We start from the raw sequence: 17,394 nt of genomic DNA on the forward strand, positions 1-17,394 counted from the left end.
AATGTTTCCGTGAAAAAAAAATAGTTCCTAGACAGTGGAGATAAGACATAAGGACTTCAAAATGTTAAAACCATTATATATTGCAAATAATTACTATTCATCCATTTTAAAATATTTACATACACGTATTGTTATAAAATAAATTAGATCAAACGATATCACAAATTCTACAGGATCGGAATCATTAAAGTGTTACACCAAACACACCATATCGTATAGTGAACACATGATGGAGTCTGAATGCAGCGGACAGACAGAAAATAATCACTCTGAAATGGAAACAGAGAAAAGCTCGAATCCTGAGAACAGACAAATCGTTGATGCTAAACAGGACGTCACCAGCACTAATGAAAACACAGATGATCCTTTTAAGAAACCGGGTATTTTTGTGGCTCCATCTCTCACAGTGAAGAAATCAGGAGGATTAAACCCAAGCAAGAAACGCACAGAGGAATTAAACAGCAGCCGATCAGAGAATAAAGAAACAGATCTTGATACTAAACACCAGCAACCATCTGCGAAACCCACTGACACTCTAATAGACCCGTCCGATCATCCATCATCCGAGAGATCAGAGGCTCAGAAGGTCCAGTCCAAACCAAAAGACATCCGACCAAAGGTCGCTGCCAAACTACCCCCGGCGGGTAAATTTCCTCCGCTCCCGTACACCGAGCCCCCCTGGGGATCTGTTCCTGACATCAGCTACTCGTTTGAGTTGCTGAAAAACGGGGCGATCCTAGATACGGTCCCGCTGACCCAGAAAAGTTACTTTGTGGTGGGTCGGTTGCCGGTGTGTGATGTGTCTCTGGAGCACCCGTCCATATCCCGCTATCACGCCGTAGTGCAGTACCGGGGCAGAGCTGGGCAGGACGGAGCCTTAGGAGAAGAGAAGGGCTTCTATGCCTATGATCTGGGCAGCACTCATGGGACTTTTGTGAATAAGAACAAAATACCCCCTAAAACATACATAAGGCTACGAGTGGGACATGTTCTGAAGTTTGGAGGAAGCACAAGACTCTTTATTTTGCAGGTATGCATTTATTAAAAGTAGCACGTACACTGTGCACATAATAGCACAAATATATATTATCATGTCATTCCCTGTTAGAAATCAGTAAAATAAATTCTGAATTCTACAATAAAATAAATAAGCCGTATCACAAATATTATAATGTTCAATATTTTTACAGTATTTTGGTCTAGTAAATTTGATGTTACTACATGATTGCCACATTCATGTACTATAGTTTTGCCATTGTATTTGTCCATAAAACATGGTACAGTAGCTATAGCTGAAGTAACTATGGTATTTCAACAGAAACTGTGGTTACCAATTCATTGTTACCAAAGCAATTTTCAGTCTGAAATTGCTAGTAAATTCCACAATTAATTAAAAAAAAACAGCAAGTAACATATTAAATGTTACATTTTGAAGTAGACTAGTAGTAGTAACATAACAATTAAAAGTTACATTTTGAAGTAGACTAAAATAGTTTTTTACCATTTCAACCTTGAAAAGTGTGCAGTGTACCGTAGTGCAGTAAAATGCAATTGTAATATCTTTTTATTAAGAAACTTTTTATAATTTAAATTAGACCTCGTAATTAGATTTATCTCATGCTCTTCAGTTTTATTGCTTGAGCTGGCTTTGATTATACCAGCATCCCTCTGTTCCCAGGGTCCAGAGTTTGACGAAGAAGCAGAATCTGAACTGACGGTGACAGAGCTCAGAGAGCGTGCTAGAAAACAGAGAGAAGAGCTCGAGAAGAGGATGATGGGTGATGGCTCAGATGAGGAGGAAGAGAAAGAGGACAGTGAGGCCAGTGCTACAAAGAAAAGCTCCTCAGAAGACACTGGATGCTCTTGGGGAATGGGTAACAAAGACAACAGATATGATCCACAATCTATTGTAACTACCTGTTTTTAGTGAATTTACATTCTGTGTTTTGTAGCTGAAGAGGAAGTGCCAGAAGAGGATGAGAATGAGGAGAATCCTTTTGCCACAGAATTTCAGGAGGATCAGGAAGCAGCTTACTTAAAAGATCCTAAAAAGGCATTACAGGGCTTTTATGACAGAGAAGGTAAAATAACTTGATTTAAATAAAGGTACTGAATCATGAAATGTAGCTTTCTTTACCACATACATCTGTAAAATCACATCCTGTGATTTTAACTTTTATTTTCATTTCAGGAGAAGAACTAGAGTTTGAATATGAAGAAAAAGGCCATGGTACTTGGCTTTGCAGAATTAAGTAAGCAATTTATTTATTTTGCAGCCAAACCACATTTGCACATTCTTTGGTTTTAGACCAATGTAACACCAGGGTGAATGATTGGTAGCAGAATTATCTACTGAAATACACAGACTGGTTGATCTTAAATGGCTATATATTATGAAAAAGGATATAGGTGATTGTGGTGATGTTTATATTAGGGATGCACCGAATCCAGATTTTTGGGGTTCGGCCGAATACCGAATACACTGTTTAAGATTCGGCCGAATCCGAAACCGAATACCGAATCCTACTCGCATCCTTAATTACACGTTTTTAGCTGTGACTGTCCAGCTGCCGTACCTGAAGTTGCTGCATTTTGGCTGCTGTCTGTAGATTCCTTCATGCAAAACTCGTATTCTTTTGGATGTTTTAGGGGCCGTTCACATGTAGCGTCTTTTGCGCGCTCAAATTCGTTATTTTAAATGTAGATGCGCGGCTTGCGCGCGCATAATGGAAGCGACGCGCTCGTTTTTCCAGGCGCGTCCGCGCCGCATCGAGATAAAAACATCTCAACTTTTCAGAATGCAGCAAGCGCTCCGCAGCTTGGAGCTAGAGCGCAGCTGATGGTTGCTTAGAAACGGCAGACGCTTCCGGAGCGCAAGCGCCCGAGCGCTTTGTTGACAAGGAAGAAAGAGGCGCGCCTAGCGTTTTCCACGCGTTTTTAGGCGCGACATGTGAACGGCCCCTTAGACGCAAATGTTTTAACATCGGCGATATGTTGTGTACTGCTTAGGGTCCTTGCCACCACGAGACAAATTGGCATTGCAAATTGAACATAAAGCTCGACTTGAATCGCCTTCTTTTGGTGGAAAGTACTGCCAAACAAAACTTTTTTTGCTTACGAGTTCCATTTTCTGATTCTTACAGCCTACTACATTCGAACGGGTCCTATGTAGCCTAAACACCTTCACGTAATCAACGGCCGTGTGACGTCGTAGTGCAAGTCTAGGGTTCGGTTTCGGTGGAAAATAAATCTAAGGTTCGGCCGAAACCGAACCCCGTCAAAAAGCCCAGGATTCGGCCGAATCCGAATCCGAATCCTGGATTCGGTGCATCCCTAGTTTATATAAAAGCTGGAATTTGAAAATATTGTGTTTGATTTCTGTGTCTTTTAGGTTGCCAGTGGATGATGCTATGGGCAGGCAGCTGGTGGCTGAAGTGACCCACACGGGGAAAAAGAAAGACGCGGCTGTCCAGTGCTGCTTAGAGGCCTGCCGCATCCTGGAGGCCCGTGGTCTTCTGAGACAGGAGGCAGGTAGGTAGACGCCAAATAGTCAATAACAAAAGTTTTAGTGCCAGATTTATGACTGGAGCTTTCATATCAGTTTAACCCTTTTTACTATTTTACTAAATAAAATATAAAAATGAAAATGGGAGACATTTTTGAATTTAGTTAGGTTTCTGGCATGTCTGCCAGCTCGGAAAAGCTGAAAAGAAAACACGCAGGCTGTCTGAGTCTGAAACTGTTATCCAACGAGCAGTTTCAATTTGCAGCTGGTTTCTACGTAGATAGCTATCTATTTGTAGACCACCTCCACACCATATACAAAGTCCAAGGCTGCTATTTATGTGTATTGTGTTGACATGCCCCATGGAAGAGAGGAGTGGGGTAAGCAGGAGCTCATTACCATTTAAAGATACAATATTTGATCCCCTGCTGATTTTGCACTGACAAAGAAATTAGCAGTCTATAATTTTAATGGTTGGTTTATCTGAACAGTGAGAGACAGGATAACAACATAAAAATCGAGAAAAAGTCATACTCAAACTTAAAATTTATAGATTGATTTGTATTTCATTGAGTAAAATGAGTATTTGATCCCCATCAATCAGCTAAATTTCTGGCTCCCACATGTCTTTTATACAGGTAAGGAGCTGAGATTAGGAGCACTGTGTTGTCACATGCATGTCACATGACCATTAATGCAGGTACCGCCATAGATAAGTATACGTAGATTCCCTATAATTTAGATGACAGACGTGTCTACGTGCTTGAAGCGGTCGAATGGGAAATCTATCTATACATATCTATGTGTACAACAATGAGCATGATGTTATCGTTTACATGGTAGTCAAGGATATGCAGAGCGAATGTGGGCAGCCACGCCATCGTTTTTAGAAGTCTCCGTTTTGGTCAGTTTACACTGAAACACAACCCCAGAGTTTTCAAACTAAAATGGGGTCTGCAGCATTTTCAAAAGTCTCAGTTTTCGAGGGTCAAAACTCTGGAATAGTGAAAAACAATAGGCATAACCGTAGCAAAAGTTATGCGTTTTAAAAACGCACTAGTGTAAACTTAAAGGGAAATCTGTCCAAGGATGTCAGGGACAAGATTGTAGACTTACATAAGGCTAGAATGGGCTACAAGACCATCGCCAAGCAGCTTGGTGGGAAGGTGACAACAGTTGATGCGATTATTCCTGCTGATTCCTGGACAAAATCTCTCCTGAGATGTGTGCAAACCTGGTGGCCAACTACAAGAAACGTCTGACCTCTGTGATTGCCAACAAGGGTTTTGCCACCAAGTGCTAAGTCATGTTTTGTCAAGGGGTCAAATATTTATTTCACTCATTAAATTTTTTTGAAATGCTTTTTTTTGTAAAAAAAGTAAATTTTTTGTTGTTGTTTTTCTGTCTCTCACTGTTCAAATAAACTTGCCATTAAAATTAAAGACTGATTATTTCTTTGTCAGTGAGCAAACGTATAAAATCAGCAGGGTATCAAATAATTTTTTCCCTCACTGCACATGCAGGTCACTGTGAACAGAGCTGTTTTTGACAAGGTAAAAAGTGTGTTGTTTTACACGACCATTGAGGAATTTTAACCAAAGTATGTACAAACATTTTATGAAGACCCTAGAGAATCATACCAGTATGTTTGCTTCTCAGGCCACCTGTGGCTCTCACACGGACATTGACAGATACAATTCTTCTGTTCTGGATTATATCAGCATTACCATAGACAGTGTTACAACCCAGAAACAGATCACCATATACCCAAATCAGAAGCCATGGATGAACTAGGAGGTGCGTCTCCTGCTGAAAGCACGCAACACTGCCTTCAGATCAGGTGATGCACAGGCCTACAGCACTTCCAGGGCTAATCTGAAGAGGGGCATCAAAAAGGCCAAGCACTTTTCTAACTCTGACCCTCGACGCATGTGGCAGGGCATTCAGGCCATTAGCGATTACAGACCCAGCCACTCCACCCCCACAGCCACTAATGTCTTCTTCCTGGATGAGCTTAATGACTTTTATGCTCGCTTTGAGAGAGACAATACAGACACTGCCACCAAGATCGTTCCCTCAACCGACCACTCACCCATCACACTAACCTCCTCTGACGTACACACCGCACTGAGCTGGATCAACGCGCGCAAGGCTGCTGGACCAGACGGTATTCCTGGCCGTGTACTGAGGGCATGTGCAGAGCAGCTCGCTGGGGTATTCACAGACATTTTTAACATGTCCCTTGCCCAAGCAACTGTACCAGCATGTCTTAAATCCACCTCTATTGTGCCAGTGCCGAAACACTCCAACCCAACATGCCTGAATGACTACCGCCCTGTAGCACTCACACCCATCATTATGAAGTGCTTCGAGCGGCTGGTCCTCTCACACCTCAAGAACTCTCAATCCACACTGGACCCACACCAGTTTGCCTACCGTGGCAATAGGAGCACAGATGATGCAGTCTCCATAGCGCTGCACTCTGTACTCACACACCTGGACAATACAAACACTTATGCACGAATGCTGTTTGTTGATTTCAGCTCAGCATTCAACACTGTCAGACCATCTAAGTTAATCACCAAACTTAGAGACCTGGACATTAACACTTCACTGTGTAACTGGATTATGGATTTTCTGACTAACAGACCTCAGCATGTTAGATCAGGTAACATCTGCTCCACTACTGTCACACTCAACACTGGTGTGCCACAGGGCTGTGTGCTGAGCCCCTTCCTCTACTCTCTCTTCACCCACGACTGCAGGCCTGTGTATGGATCTAACTCCATCATCAAGTTCGCAGACGACACTACAGTGATCGGTCTCATCAGCAACAACGATGAGACAGCCTACAGGGAGGAGATTCAGCACCTGGCCACATGGTGCACAGACAATAATCTGCTCCTTAACACCACCAAGACCAAGGAGCTCATTGTGGACTTCAGGAAGGGAAGAAGAGGTTCACACGAACCCATCCACATCAATGGGATGGCTGTTGAGCCTGTTTCTTCCTTCAAGTTCCTGGGGACCCACATTTCGGAGGATCTATCCTGGACCACCAATACCTCCAGCCTGGTCAAGAAGGCTCACCAGCGCCTGTTCTTCTTGAGAACACTCAAGAAGAACCAGCTGTCCTCAGCTATCCTGGTGAACTTCTATCGCTGCACGATAGAAAGCATCCTTAACTGTGTCACAGTCTGGTACGGAAGCTGCTCTGTTGTGGAGCGTAAGGCACTGCAGCGGGTGGTGAAAACTGCCCAACGCATCATAGGGAGTCCACTACCAACCGTTGAGGACATTCATAAGAAACACTGTCTGCGTCGAGCACGCAGTATTCTTAAGGATTCCTCTCACCCCGCCCACAAACTGTTTTCTCTCCTGCCTTCCGGCAGGCGCTTCAGATGCCACAGGACTAGAACCAGCAGACTGAGGAACAGCTTCTTTCCCAGAGCTGTCTCCTTATTGAACTCTGCCCCCCACTGACACCCACCCCTCTCACCCACCCCACACTCTCCCCACTACCATTGCACTATTTAATGTTCTTTGCACTACACTGTACATACCCATTTGTAAATGCACATTTCCATTGCACATATACATATTGTAAATCTGTGATAAATCTATACATATCTATTCGTAAATTCCTGCTTCAGTAAACAGCAACCTGTATATTATGTTCATATCTACCTGCAATTTACATTATAGTTAATAGCAACCTGTATATTATGTTCATCTATTTGTACATTCTAATTGTAGTTAATTATCATCTGTAAATTATGCTCACAGTACTTCATCTGTAAATATTATCCATATCCTCTCCCTGTACATATCTCCTATAAGTGCAGTAGTGCACTTATAACCTATAAATTATACCTATATCCTGCACTTGCTGCTTATTGCACTCCTGGTTAGACCTAACTGCATTTCGTTGCCTTGTACTTGTACATGTACATGTGTAATGACAATAAAGTTGAATCTAATCTAATCTAATACCAATTTGTGGAAAGTGGTCATCCAATGGTCATCCATTTTTGTTACAGTAAGCGACTGGATTTTAGTCGTTTGCTGGTTTTAATTTGCTGTTCTCTTTAATAATAATGTTAAATAAATAATAGTTTGGCGATCCCATGGTTTTCAAGAACCTGTAATAATGCTGTCAGGTCAATAAAAAATTTGGACTATTTTGTTTTTCTTTTATTTGCAGGCATTTATAGTCTACTTACAATCATTCTATTTTTGTCTCTTTACAGTGTCCCGCAAACGCAAGAAGAAGAACTGGGAAGATGAAGATTTTTATGACAGTGATGATGACACGTTCCTTGACCGGACAGGGGCAGTGGAGAAGAAGCGAACTGAGCGCATGAAGAAGGCTGGAAAGATTCAGGAGCGTCCTGATACATATGAATCACTAGTAAGAAACCTGCATCATATTTCCTTTGTGACTATCCATTCCTCCGTGTGTTCTGTCCCTGGTATTGATGTAATATGTATTCTTTCTTAGCTAGCCAAACTGGCTAAGGTTGAAAAAGAGCTGGTTGACACTGAGAAAAGGCTCAATTCTTCTGGGAAAGGTAAGGTGGTGAAAGTCTGTGTCCTCTTTCATGTTTTTCTGCACAATTCGTCATGTGTAAGGTTATGCTTTGTGTTTGTTGTCCTCCTTCAGGAGCCTCCAGTTCTTTCACAGAGGACCCTCTGGATGCTTTCATGAGTGCTGTACGGAACGAGACTGCTCTGGATGGGGTGGAGAGAAAGAAGCTACATTTACATGTAGCTGAGTTGAAGAAGGAAGCTCAGAGACTGCGCAAGCTGGCAGACCTGGCCAAACCCACCCAGCTGCCCTCATTAAATCCCAGCGGGTAAGCTTGTCATTCGAATATAACTGTGAACTGAGGAAACAAATATGGAACCATGGAATCCATTCATAAAAATGTAATTTACTTTATAATCCTGAATATCATGAAATTTGGTGAAATTGGAATGATAAGACTTTACAATAAGGTTCAATTGTTAACATTAGTTAACTACATTACATTAGTTTGCATGAACTAAGAATGAACAATACTTTTACAGCATTTAGTCACATTATTTAATGTTTTCAAATTAAAATCACAAGTTGTGTTTGTTAACATTGTGAACTAACATGAACAAACAATGAACAAATGCATTTTTATTAACTAACATTAACAAAGATTAATAAATGGTGTAATAAATCTATTGTTCATGTATTGCTCATTCATGTTAGTTAATACATTAATGTTAACAAATGACACCTTATTGTAAACTGATAAGTGAGTTCAGTCCTCAGACGAGAAAGAACGACGGCGCGTAAGTGTCTACTTTAATACTATTTCACTAGGCGGTCGTTACTTAGAGTTGCTGCTAAAAGCACTTTGTCGTTTCTGTTTAATTACTTATTCCTAAGTATTAATTTTAAGCCGCTGTTCTCTTAAGCACTCTGTAGTTTCTATTCACTTATTCGTTAATATTAAATTTGAGCTGCTTCTAAAACGCACTCTGTAGTTTCTATTTACTTATTGGTTAATATTAAATTTGAGCTGCTTCTAAAACGCACTCTGTAGTTTCTATTTACTTATTGGTTAATATTAAATTTGAGCTGCTTCTAAAACGCACTCTGTAGTTTCTATTTACTTATTGGTTAATATTAAATTTGAGCTGCTTCTAAAACGCACTCTGTAGTTTCTATTTACTTATTGGTTAATATTAAATTTGAGCTGCTTCTAAAACGCACTCTGTAGTTTCTATTTACTTATTGGTTAATATTAAATTTGAGCTGCTTCTAAAACGCACTCTGTAGTTTCTATTTACTTATTGGTTAATATTAAATTTGAGCTGCTTCTAAAACGCACTCTGTAGTTTCTATTCACTTATTCGTTAATATTAATTTTGAGCTGCTTCTTAAAGTACTCTGTTGTTCTATTTAATTATTCGTTTGTTTTATTTACATCTATTCACTGTTAGAAAAGGAGTGTTCTTCTGTTATTTGTCCTGCGATTGTTTTTGCTTTAAATTCTAGTTTTTATTGCAATCATTAAAATTGATAACTGAGCGTACGGCCAAGGGAAGCTTTTGTTTTTGTCATATCGTTCCCTTCTGGAGCTATTACAAGTGCGAAGCTGTTGCTTTTTGAGTTTCGATTGAGCCATTTTGCGTGCGGGCGAGACATTCGCGGCTCACTGAGCCTAGGAGGCGTGGCTAGCGAGAATACTGCTTAAATAGTTTGCTTACTTTCCATACTGCGGGAAAGTGAGTTCAGTCCTCAGACGAGAAAGAACGACGGCGCGTAAGTGTCTACTTTAATACTATTTCACTAGGCGGTCGTTACTTAGAGTTGCTGCTAAAAGCACTTTGTCGTTTCTGTTTAATTACTTATTCCTAAGTATTAATTTTAAGCCGCTGTTCTCTTAAGCACTCTGTAGTTTCTATTCACTTATTCGTTAATATTAAATTTGAGCTGCTTCTAAAACGCACTCTGTAGTTTCTATTTACTTATTGGTTAATATTAAATTTGAGCTGCTTCTAAAACGCACTCTGTAGTTTCTATTTACTTATTGGTTAATATTAAATTTGAGCTGCTTCTAAAACGCACTCTGTAGTTTCTATTTACTTATTGGTTAATATTAAATTTGAGCTGCTTCTAAAACGCACTCTGTAGTTTCTATTTACTTATTGGTTAATATTAAATTTGAGCTGCTTCTAAAATGCACTCTGTAGTTTCTATTTACTTATTGGTTAATATTAAATTTGAGCTGCTTCTAAAACGCACTCTGTAGTTTCTATTCACTTATTCGTTAATATTAATTTTGAGCTGCTTCTTAAAGTACTCTGTTGTTCTATTTAATTATTCGTTTGTTTTATTTACATCTATTCACTGTTAGAAAAGGAGTGTTCTTCTGTTATTTGTCCTGCGATTGTTTTTGCTTTAAATTCTAGTTTTTTATTGCAATCATTAAAATTGATAACTGAGCGTACGGCCAAGGGAAGCTTTTGTTTTTGTCATATCGTTCCCTTCTGGAGCTATTACAAGTGCGAAGCTGTTGCTTTTTGAGTTTCGATTGAGCCATTTTGCGTGCGGGCGAGACATTCGCGGCTCACTGAGCCTAGGAGGCGTCCCTAGCTTTTATCATTGAAGCACTGTTTGGTTGTCTATTTAACTGCGTCAGAACAGCTGACGCTGAAGCCTCAGCGGAAGCGTTCAGCCTCCTCGCGTGAAGACCGATGAGAGTAAAGACTGCGACTTTTCCTGCGCGACTTCTCCGAGCAACGACACCGACAACGCACTTAAGTACTCCTCTCCTTTATTTCACTCTTCTTTCTGTCCTCCTCTATCATGTGTTTCCAACTCATTCCGGTGGTCTCTTCACACCGCACTAATATCACACGCACACGTCGACGCAATATTTCTAACCTGCGTCCTATCGACACTTCTTCCACTGAACCTTTCTCTTTCACGGTTGGACTCTGGAACTGTCAATCAGCTGTCAACAAATCTGACTTCATTTCAGCATTTTCTGTGCAATCTGGTTTGAGCATTCTAGGCTTGACTGAGACCTGGATTCGTCCAGAAGACTCTGCAACCCCAGCTGCTCTTTCTAATAACTTTTCCTTCTCTCACACCCCTCGTCAGACTGGAAGGGGTGGGGGGACGGGACTTCTTATTTCTAACAACTGGAAATACTCAACCCATTCTCCTCTATGCAATTATAGTTCATTTGAATCTCATACAATCACTGTAACATCTCCTATCGAACTCCACATTGTGGTAATCTACCGCCCTCCTACTCAACTTGGCATCTTCTTAGAAGAGCTGGATGGGCTGCTGTCCTCGTTTCCAGAGGATGGCAGCCCACTTCTAGTCTTTGGGGACCTCAACATTCACCTTGACAAACCCTATGCTGCTGACTTCAATTCACTTCTAGCTTCATTTGATCTACAACGTGTTATCACTACATGCACTCATAAATCTGGCAACCAACTTGATCTCATTTACATGCGAAATTGTATTTCAGACAATATTGTGGTCAAACCCCTACACATCTCTGACCACTTCTTCATTACATTTGACCTACATCTTGCTACTTGTGCACTCCCAACCCCTCTACCTGTTACTTTTAGAAGAAACCTACGCTCTCTCTCACACTCCCATCTTTCTTCTTTAGTATCCTCCTCCCTTCCCTCTCCTACTCACTTCTCATCCCTGGACACTAATGCAGCAACTGACACCTTATGCTCCACTATTACCTCCTGTCTAGATGCTATATGCCCTCTCTCCTCCAGGCCAGCACGATCTGCTCCGACAACCCCTTGGTTATCCGATGTTCTTCGTGAGCATCGTTCCAAACTTAGGGCAGCTGAGAGAAAATGGCACAAATCTAAGGATCCATCCGACCTCAGTATGTATCGGTCTATGCTCTCATCTTTCGCTACCCAAGTACATACAGCCAAATCTTCATACTTCCACAACAGGATCAACAATTCCCCGGACGCACGCAACCTTTTCAAAACATTTAATACACTGCTTTGTCCCCCTCCACCACCTCCCACAACTTCTATAACAGCTGATGATTTCGCTACATTTTTTACAGACAAAACTACATCGATCAATAATAAGTTCTCAGCTCCACACATACAGGAAATAAAATTGACCACAATCACGGCTGGAACCCCCCACTTCTCCTTCTGTCCTTGCTCGGAGGCAGAAGTAACCAAACTTTTCCTCTCCAGCCATCCGACGACATGTCCTTTAGATCCTATCCCCTCACACCTTCTCCAAGCAATCTCCCCTACAATCCTACCGGCGCTCACACACATCATCAACACATCTCTTCTCACAGGCACTTTTCCCACTACATTTAAGCAGGCCCGGGTAACCCCACTGCTCAAAAAACCTACACTTAACTCCTCACTCATAGACAACTACAGACCTGTCTCCCTCCTTCCATTCATAGCAAAAACACTGGAACGGGCTGTTTTCAACCAGCTATCCTTATTCCTCTCACAGAACAATCTACTGGACTCTAACCAATCAGGGTTCAGAAGCGGCCATTCAACTGAGACTGCGCTACTGTCTGTCACTGAAGCCTTGCGGACGGCAAAAGCTGAGTCCAAATCATCGGTACTCATCTTGCTGGACCTATCTGCAGCTTTTGACACTGTGAATCACCAGATCCTCCTGTCCACCCTCTCAATGCTGGGTATTACAGGGACTTCACTTCGCTGGTTCAAATCCTACCTCTCTGGTAGGTCTTTCAGAGTGGCCTGGGGAGGCGAGGTATCCAAAACTCATCAACTGGTCACTGGGGTTCCTCAGGGTTCAGTTCTTGGACCTCTCCTCTTCTCCATATACACTACATCTCTGGGCCCCATCATACAGGCACATGGCTTCTCCTACCATTGCTATGCTGATGACACACAGCTCTATCTTTCTTTCAAACCAGACGATCCATCGGTAGCTGCACGGATCTCAGGTTGCCTAGCGGATATCTCTGCATGGATGAAGGAACACCATCTACAGCTCAATCTAGCAAAGACGGAACTCCTTATCTTTCCTGCCACTCCATCTCTACAGCATGACTTCTCCATCCAGTTAGGTTCATCAACAATTACCCCATCAACTTCAGCCAGAAATCTGGGTGTTATCTTTGACAACCAACTGACTTTTAAAGACCACATAGCTAAGACCGCTCGATCTTGCAGGTTTGCATTGTACAACATCAGAAAGATCAGGCCCTTCCTAACAGAGCATGCTACACAACTCCTCGTCCAGGCCCTGGTCATTTCCAGGCTGGACTACTGCAATGCTCTTTTAGCTGGTCTTCCAGCATGTACAATCAAGCCTCTACAAATGATTCAGAATGCAGCAGCACGACTGGTCTTCAACGAGCCCAAAAAGGCCCATGTTACACCTCTCTTCATATCCCTGCACTGGCTACCGGTTACAGCACGCATCAAATTCAAGACACTGATGCTGGCCTATAGGACAGCCACCGGATCATCACCTGCCTACCTCCATTCACTACTACACATCTACACTCCTTCCAGAAGACTGAGATCCTCTAGTGAAAGACGCCTCATTGTACCACCACAGAGAGGCATGAAATCACTGTCCAGAACATTCTCGTTCAACGTTCCTGCCTGGTGGAATGATCTTCCCACCCCTATCCGGAATGCAGACTCCTTAACAGCTTTCAAACGACTGCTGAAAACCCATCTTTTTCGACACTATCTGACTCAATTAAAAAAAAAAAAAAAAAAAAAAAAAATATCCTCCCTTCTAGCCTGTTTTTCCTCTCTTTCTTGATCTTCTCCTTCTAGCCTGCACTCTTCTAACAACGCCTGATATATGGTATTTTTGAACACTTCCTATGTTGATCTGCCTCCTTAGGATGAATCACTTGTTGTATTCCCAATTGTAAGTCGCTTTGGATAAAAGCGTCGGCTAAATGAATAAATGTAAATGTAAATGTAAATGTAAACTACATTTTTTGTCCACGTTTATTTTAACCAGTACAACTCTACACTGTTTGCCAGAAAATGAATTTTATTTATATTTATTTTATTGAATTTTTATTTTATTTATTATTATTATTATTATTATTATTATTATTATTATTTAATTAATTGTATTAATATTCATTAAATTTTATTAATTGTATTGCCAATGTTTTTGATATTAGATTTAAATTAATTGGATGTCCACTAATATATTCAATTTAAAATGAAACTGAATCCAGAACAATTAAAACAGACAGCACTACATTTCTGAAAAAAAAAAAAAAAAAAATCATAGGTCACTAATTTTAATAAATATATAAATTGTTAAAGTTTTATAAATTCAGCTTAGTACCTAATGTTGATTATTAAAATGTAATTGAATGGGAAACAAAATCCAGAAAAATACAAAAAACACAGAATTTGATTAAAAATAAATATAAAATATTATAAAAAATATTTCATAGGGGCCTAAATTTTGTTTAATCTTACTTTTTTTGCTTTTAAATGCAGATCTCAGTTTACAGACACTGAGAAACCTAAGAAGTTATCTCTACCTATGTTTGGAGCCATGAAAGGAGGCAGTAAATTGAAACTGAAGACTGGAACTATAGGAGTGAGTCTTTTTTAAATTTATATAGGAATAATATATAGGTCATTCATAGGCACTATAATGAGTTACTCTCTATCTCTCTCTACCTAAATGAGCAGACGTTACCCCCAAAGCGAGCCAGTCTGCCTCCTGCGCTCTTCAACATGAAAGAAATGCCCTCTGGTGGTGAGGAAGAAGAAGAGGAGGAGGACGAGGAGGTAAAAAACAAGAACACAGAGGATGCTGTCACAGATGGTGATATGGAGGTTGTTCAGTCTGCAGAGACGGCCAGCTCGGAACATTCCAGTGCAGACAGAGCTGAAACTCAGACGCACTGCCCTAATGGTTAGACATTTACCAAAATAGCTACCTACCTTAAAAGTGTTGTAGAGGGAAAATCTTTGTTAGGATTTTAAAAATTGCTTGTAATACAATAGTCCCAGAATAGTGTAATTCTATTTCTGACCTCAAGACAGCAGCGTTGTGTCTAATTTTAGACAAAATCTCATCCATAATGTTAGCCTGTAATCATAGCTAACAACGAATATTATCTAAAACATTTCTGTGTGTCTAGTTAAAGGAGCCCATGAGGACCAGCCTGCTAAAATAGTTACATCTCATGAAAAAGAGAAATGCAAGTCTCCAAATCTTCAAGATAAAAGTGTCTCTCCTCCAGAAGGTAAAATCACATATACTGCGTGTATGGTTTCAAACATTCTGTGGCATAATGTCTATGAAATGTTAAGTAATTATGATTTATATCCCAACAGAAGAAATTGACAACAGTGTCTCAAATGTCCAGAGTCCAAAGACAAATGCCAAGAAAAAAGTTGTTGGCCCAAGCAGGGTAAGTATTGCAGTAGTCAATTATTATCCATGTAAACAGCTCTACTCAAAGTATAAGATATGTACGAAAGATTATTTAACAAAAGTACTAAATAAGCCGTTTGAGGTTTGGACCTATAGTGGCCCCAAAATGTAAAGAAGTAGCATTTATTTTAAAGAAAGTTAAAACAAGAATGCTTTTCAAATGTACCATTTCACAAAAGTGAAACTACTACTGATCTACTTTTATAAAAAGAGGACAAAAGTATTTAGAGATTTTTGGTTGTTTATGAGAAATATGGTTGATTGGATTAGTTTTCATGTGCCCTGATATACATTTCTACCATTATTTCTAGCCTCCGGTGACCATGTCTAAGCAGTACCCAGAAGACGACCCCGACTACTGCGTTTGGGTTCCTCCATCAGGTAAATAGCTGCCCCTCTTATATATATATATATATATTTATATAATATTTAGATTTTTATTTATTTATTTTTTTTAATGTATGTGCACGGTAAATTTGACATTGTTCTCTCTTCTAACTGCCGTTCTTTTTTGAAAGTTGTGAAAACACTATCATGGAGTTTTTCATTTGCTATTTGGGCAAATGGGAAAGCAAAAAATATATTTGTGGTACTCTGTCATTTACTGCTCTTAAAGTTAACTTAACTATGATGACTTCCACTGCTTAGAAACCCGGAAATGTGAAAAAGATCCATTGCCATTTCATGATGGTGTTGACCAGAAATTTTGAATGGGTAAAACAAAGAGATAATTTTATACTGTGTGTCTGTTTTGAACAGGTCAGACTGGTGATGGTCGGACACATCTGAATGATAAGTATGGGTACTGAAAACAGAATGGAAAGACCATCTACTTTAAAATGGAATCAGCCCAACCATTCATCTTAGACCTTGGAAGTGGACAGATAAATACTTTTTTTTTTTTTTTTTACCATCTTTAAACTCTCCAAAATGTGAACATTTTAACAGATGTTTGATTAAAAAGTTTCTAGCACTTGTTAATGGAAACGGTTTGGTACTATGCTTTATACTTCCTTTGCCTTGTCATTAATATACTTTTTTTTTTCCACACCTGGCCTGAGGGCAAGGATGGTTTTGTGGTAGTTTGGGGCGGAGGTAGCTAAAGGTTTGGGAAAAGATTATTCTGTTCTCAGAGTTGTTTTTATGGCCAAACAACTCAACAACTTTGAGTTTGAGTTTCTTTGAGAACAATATTCTGGAGTTTCTGTTTTGCTGCTTATTCAATTTGAAATCTATTCCATTTGATGTTGTATTTTTATTTTATTTTTTTCAAATGCATCATGCCAGTGTAATGTCAGTCCATTTATGTTTAAGCACTTCTGTTGTTGACAAATCTGTACCCACAGCTTGCTGTTCTGGGATCATTTTAACAGGCTTAGTGAGCTCATTGACCACTCAGTCCGCTGTTCTGGGTCATTCTCAGAACAACGGCGGACTCCCTCCTCAGTTTGGCTGAGTGGCCACGCTCCGTATGGCTAGAGCTCCTGTTGGATGTGGTTCTGTTGACTGCTAACGATGCCTCCTCAGAGAGAGGCGGCTTTACCAGCCATCTGGACACTTGCTTGGCATTCTAGGATTGGGAGCAAGCTGTTAATGTGTGTGTGTGTGTGTGTGTGTGTGTGTGTGTGTGCGAAAGGGAGTGAGAGTGAGCTCTGTGTACATTATTTATGTGTGTCTCTTCTCTTGATATTAATGAAGAGTGACTCAGTGTTGGTGATGTGTGAGCGTGTGTGTGTGTGTTGGCGTCTCCAAGGATGGATTAGGCCCCCCACATTCGCTACTACGCACTGGTCTCTCTGTTTATCCAACCCTTTTAGTGCTTTTGAATTCTCCATTGTTTGGAGAGCATGATTAGTCACATACAAAATGTGTATTTTGTTACTTATTTTTTGTAAAATAAACATACGTGTCTCACCAA

The 17,394-nt window shown here is 40.4% G+C and overlaps 1 protein-coding gene across 1 annotated transcript; it reads left to right on the forward strand.

Moving 5' to 3' along the window:
* The first annotated feature begins 223 nt into the window (after positions 1-223).
* slc4a1ap (solute carrier family 4 member 1 adaptor protein) lies at positions 224-17,394 on the forward strand. The gene is made up of 14 exons (XM_073827046.1): positions 224-1,030; positions 1,679-1,874; positions 1,953-2,081; positions 2,192-2,252; positions 3,392-3,531; positions 7,756-7,916; positions 8,007-8,076; positions 8,169-8,361; positions 14,528-14,630; positions 14,726-14,951; positions 15,181-15,285; positions 15,377-15,453; positions 15,788-15,857; positions 16,236-17,394. The coding sequence occupies exons 1-14, from the start codon at positions 227-229 to the stop codon at positions 16,283-16,285; spliced, it is 2,385 nt and encodes a 794-aa protein (XP_073683147.1). The 5' UTR covers positions 224-226; the 3' UTR covers positions 16,286-17,394.

Source organism: Garra rufa, chromosome 21 (genome assembly GCF_049309525.1).
Source record: "Garra rufa chromosome 21, GarRuf1.0, whole genome shotgun sequence".
Taxonomy (NCBI): domain Eukaryota; kingdom Metazoa; phylum Chordata; class Actinopteri; order Cypriniformes; family Cyprinidae; genus Garra; species Garra rufa.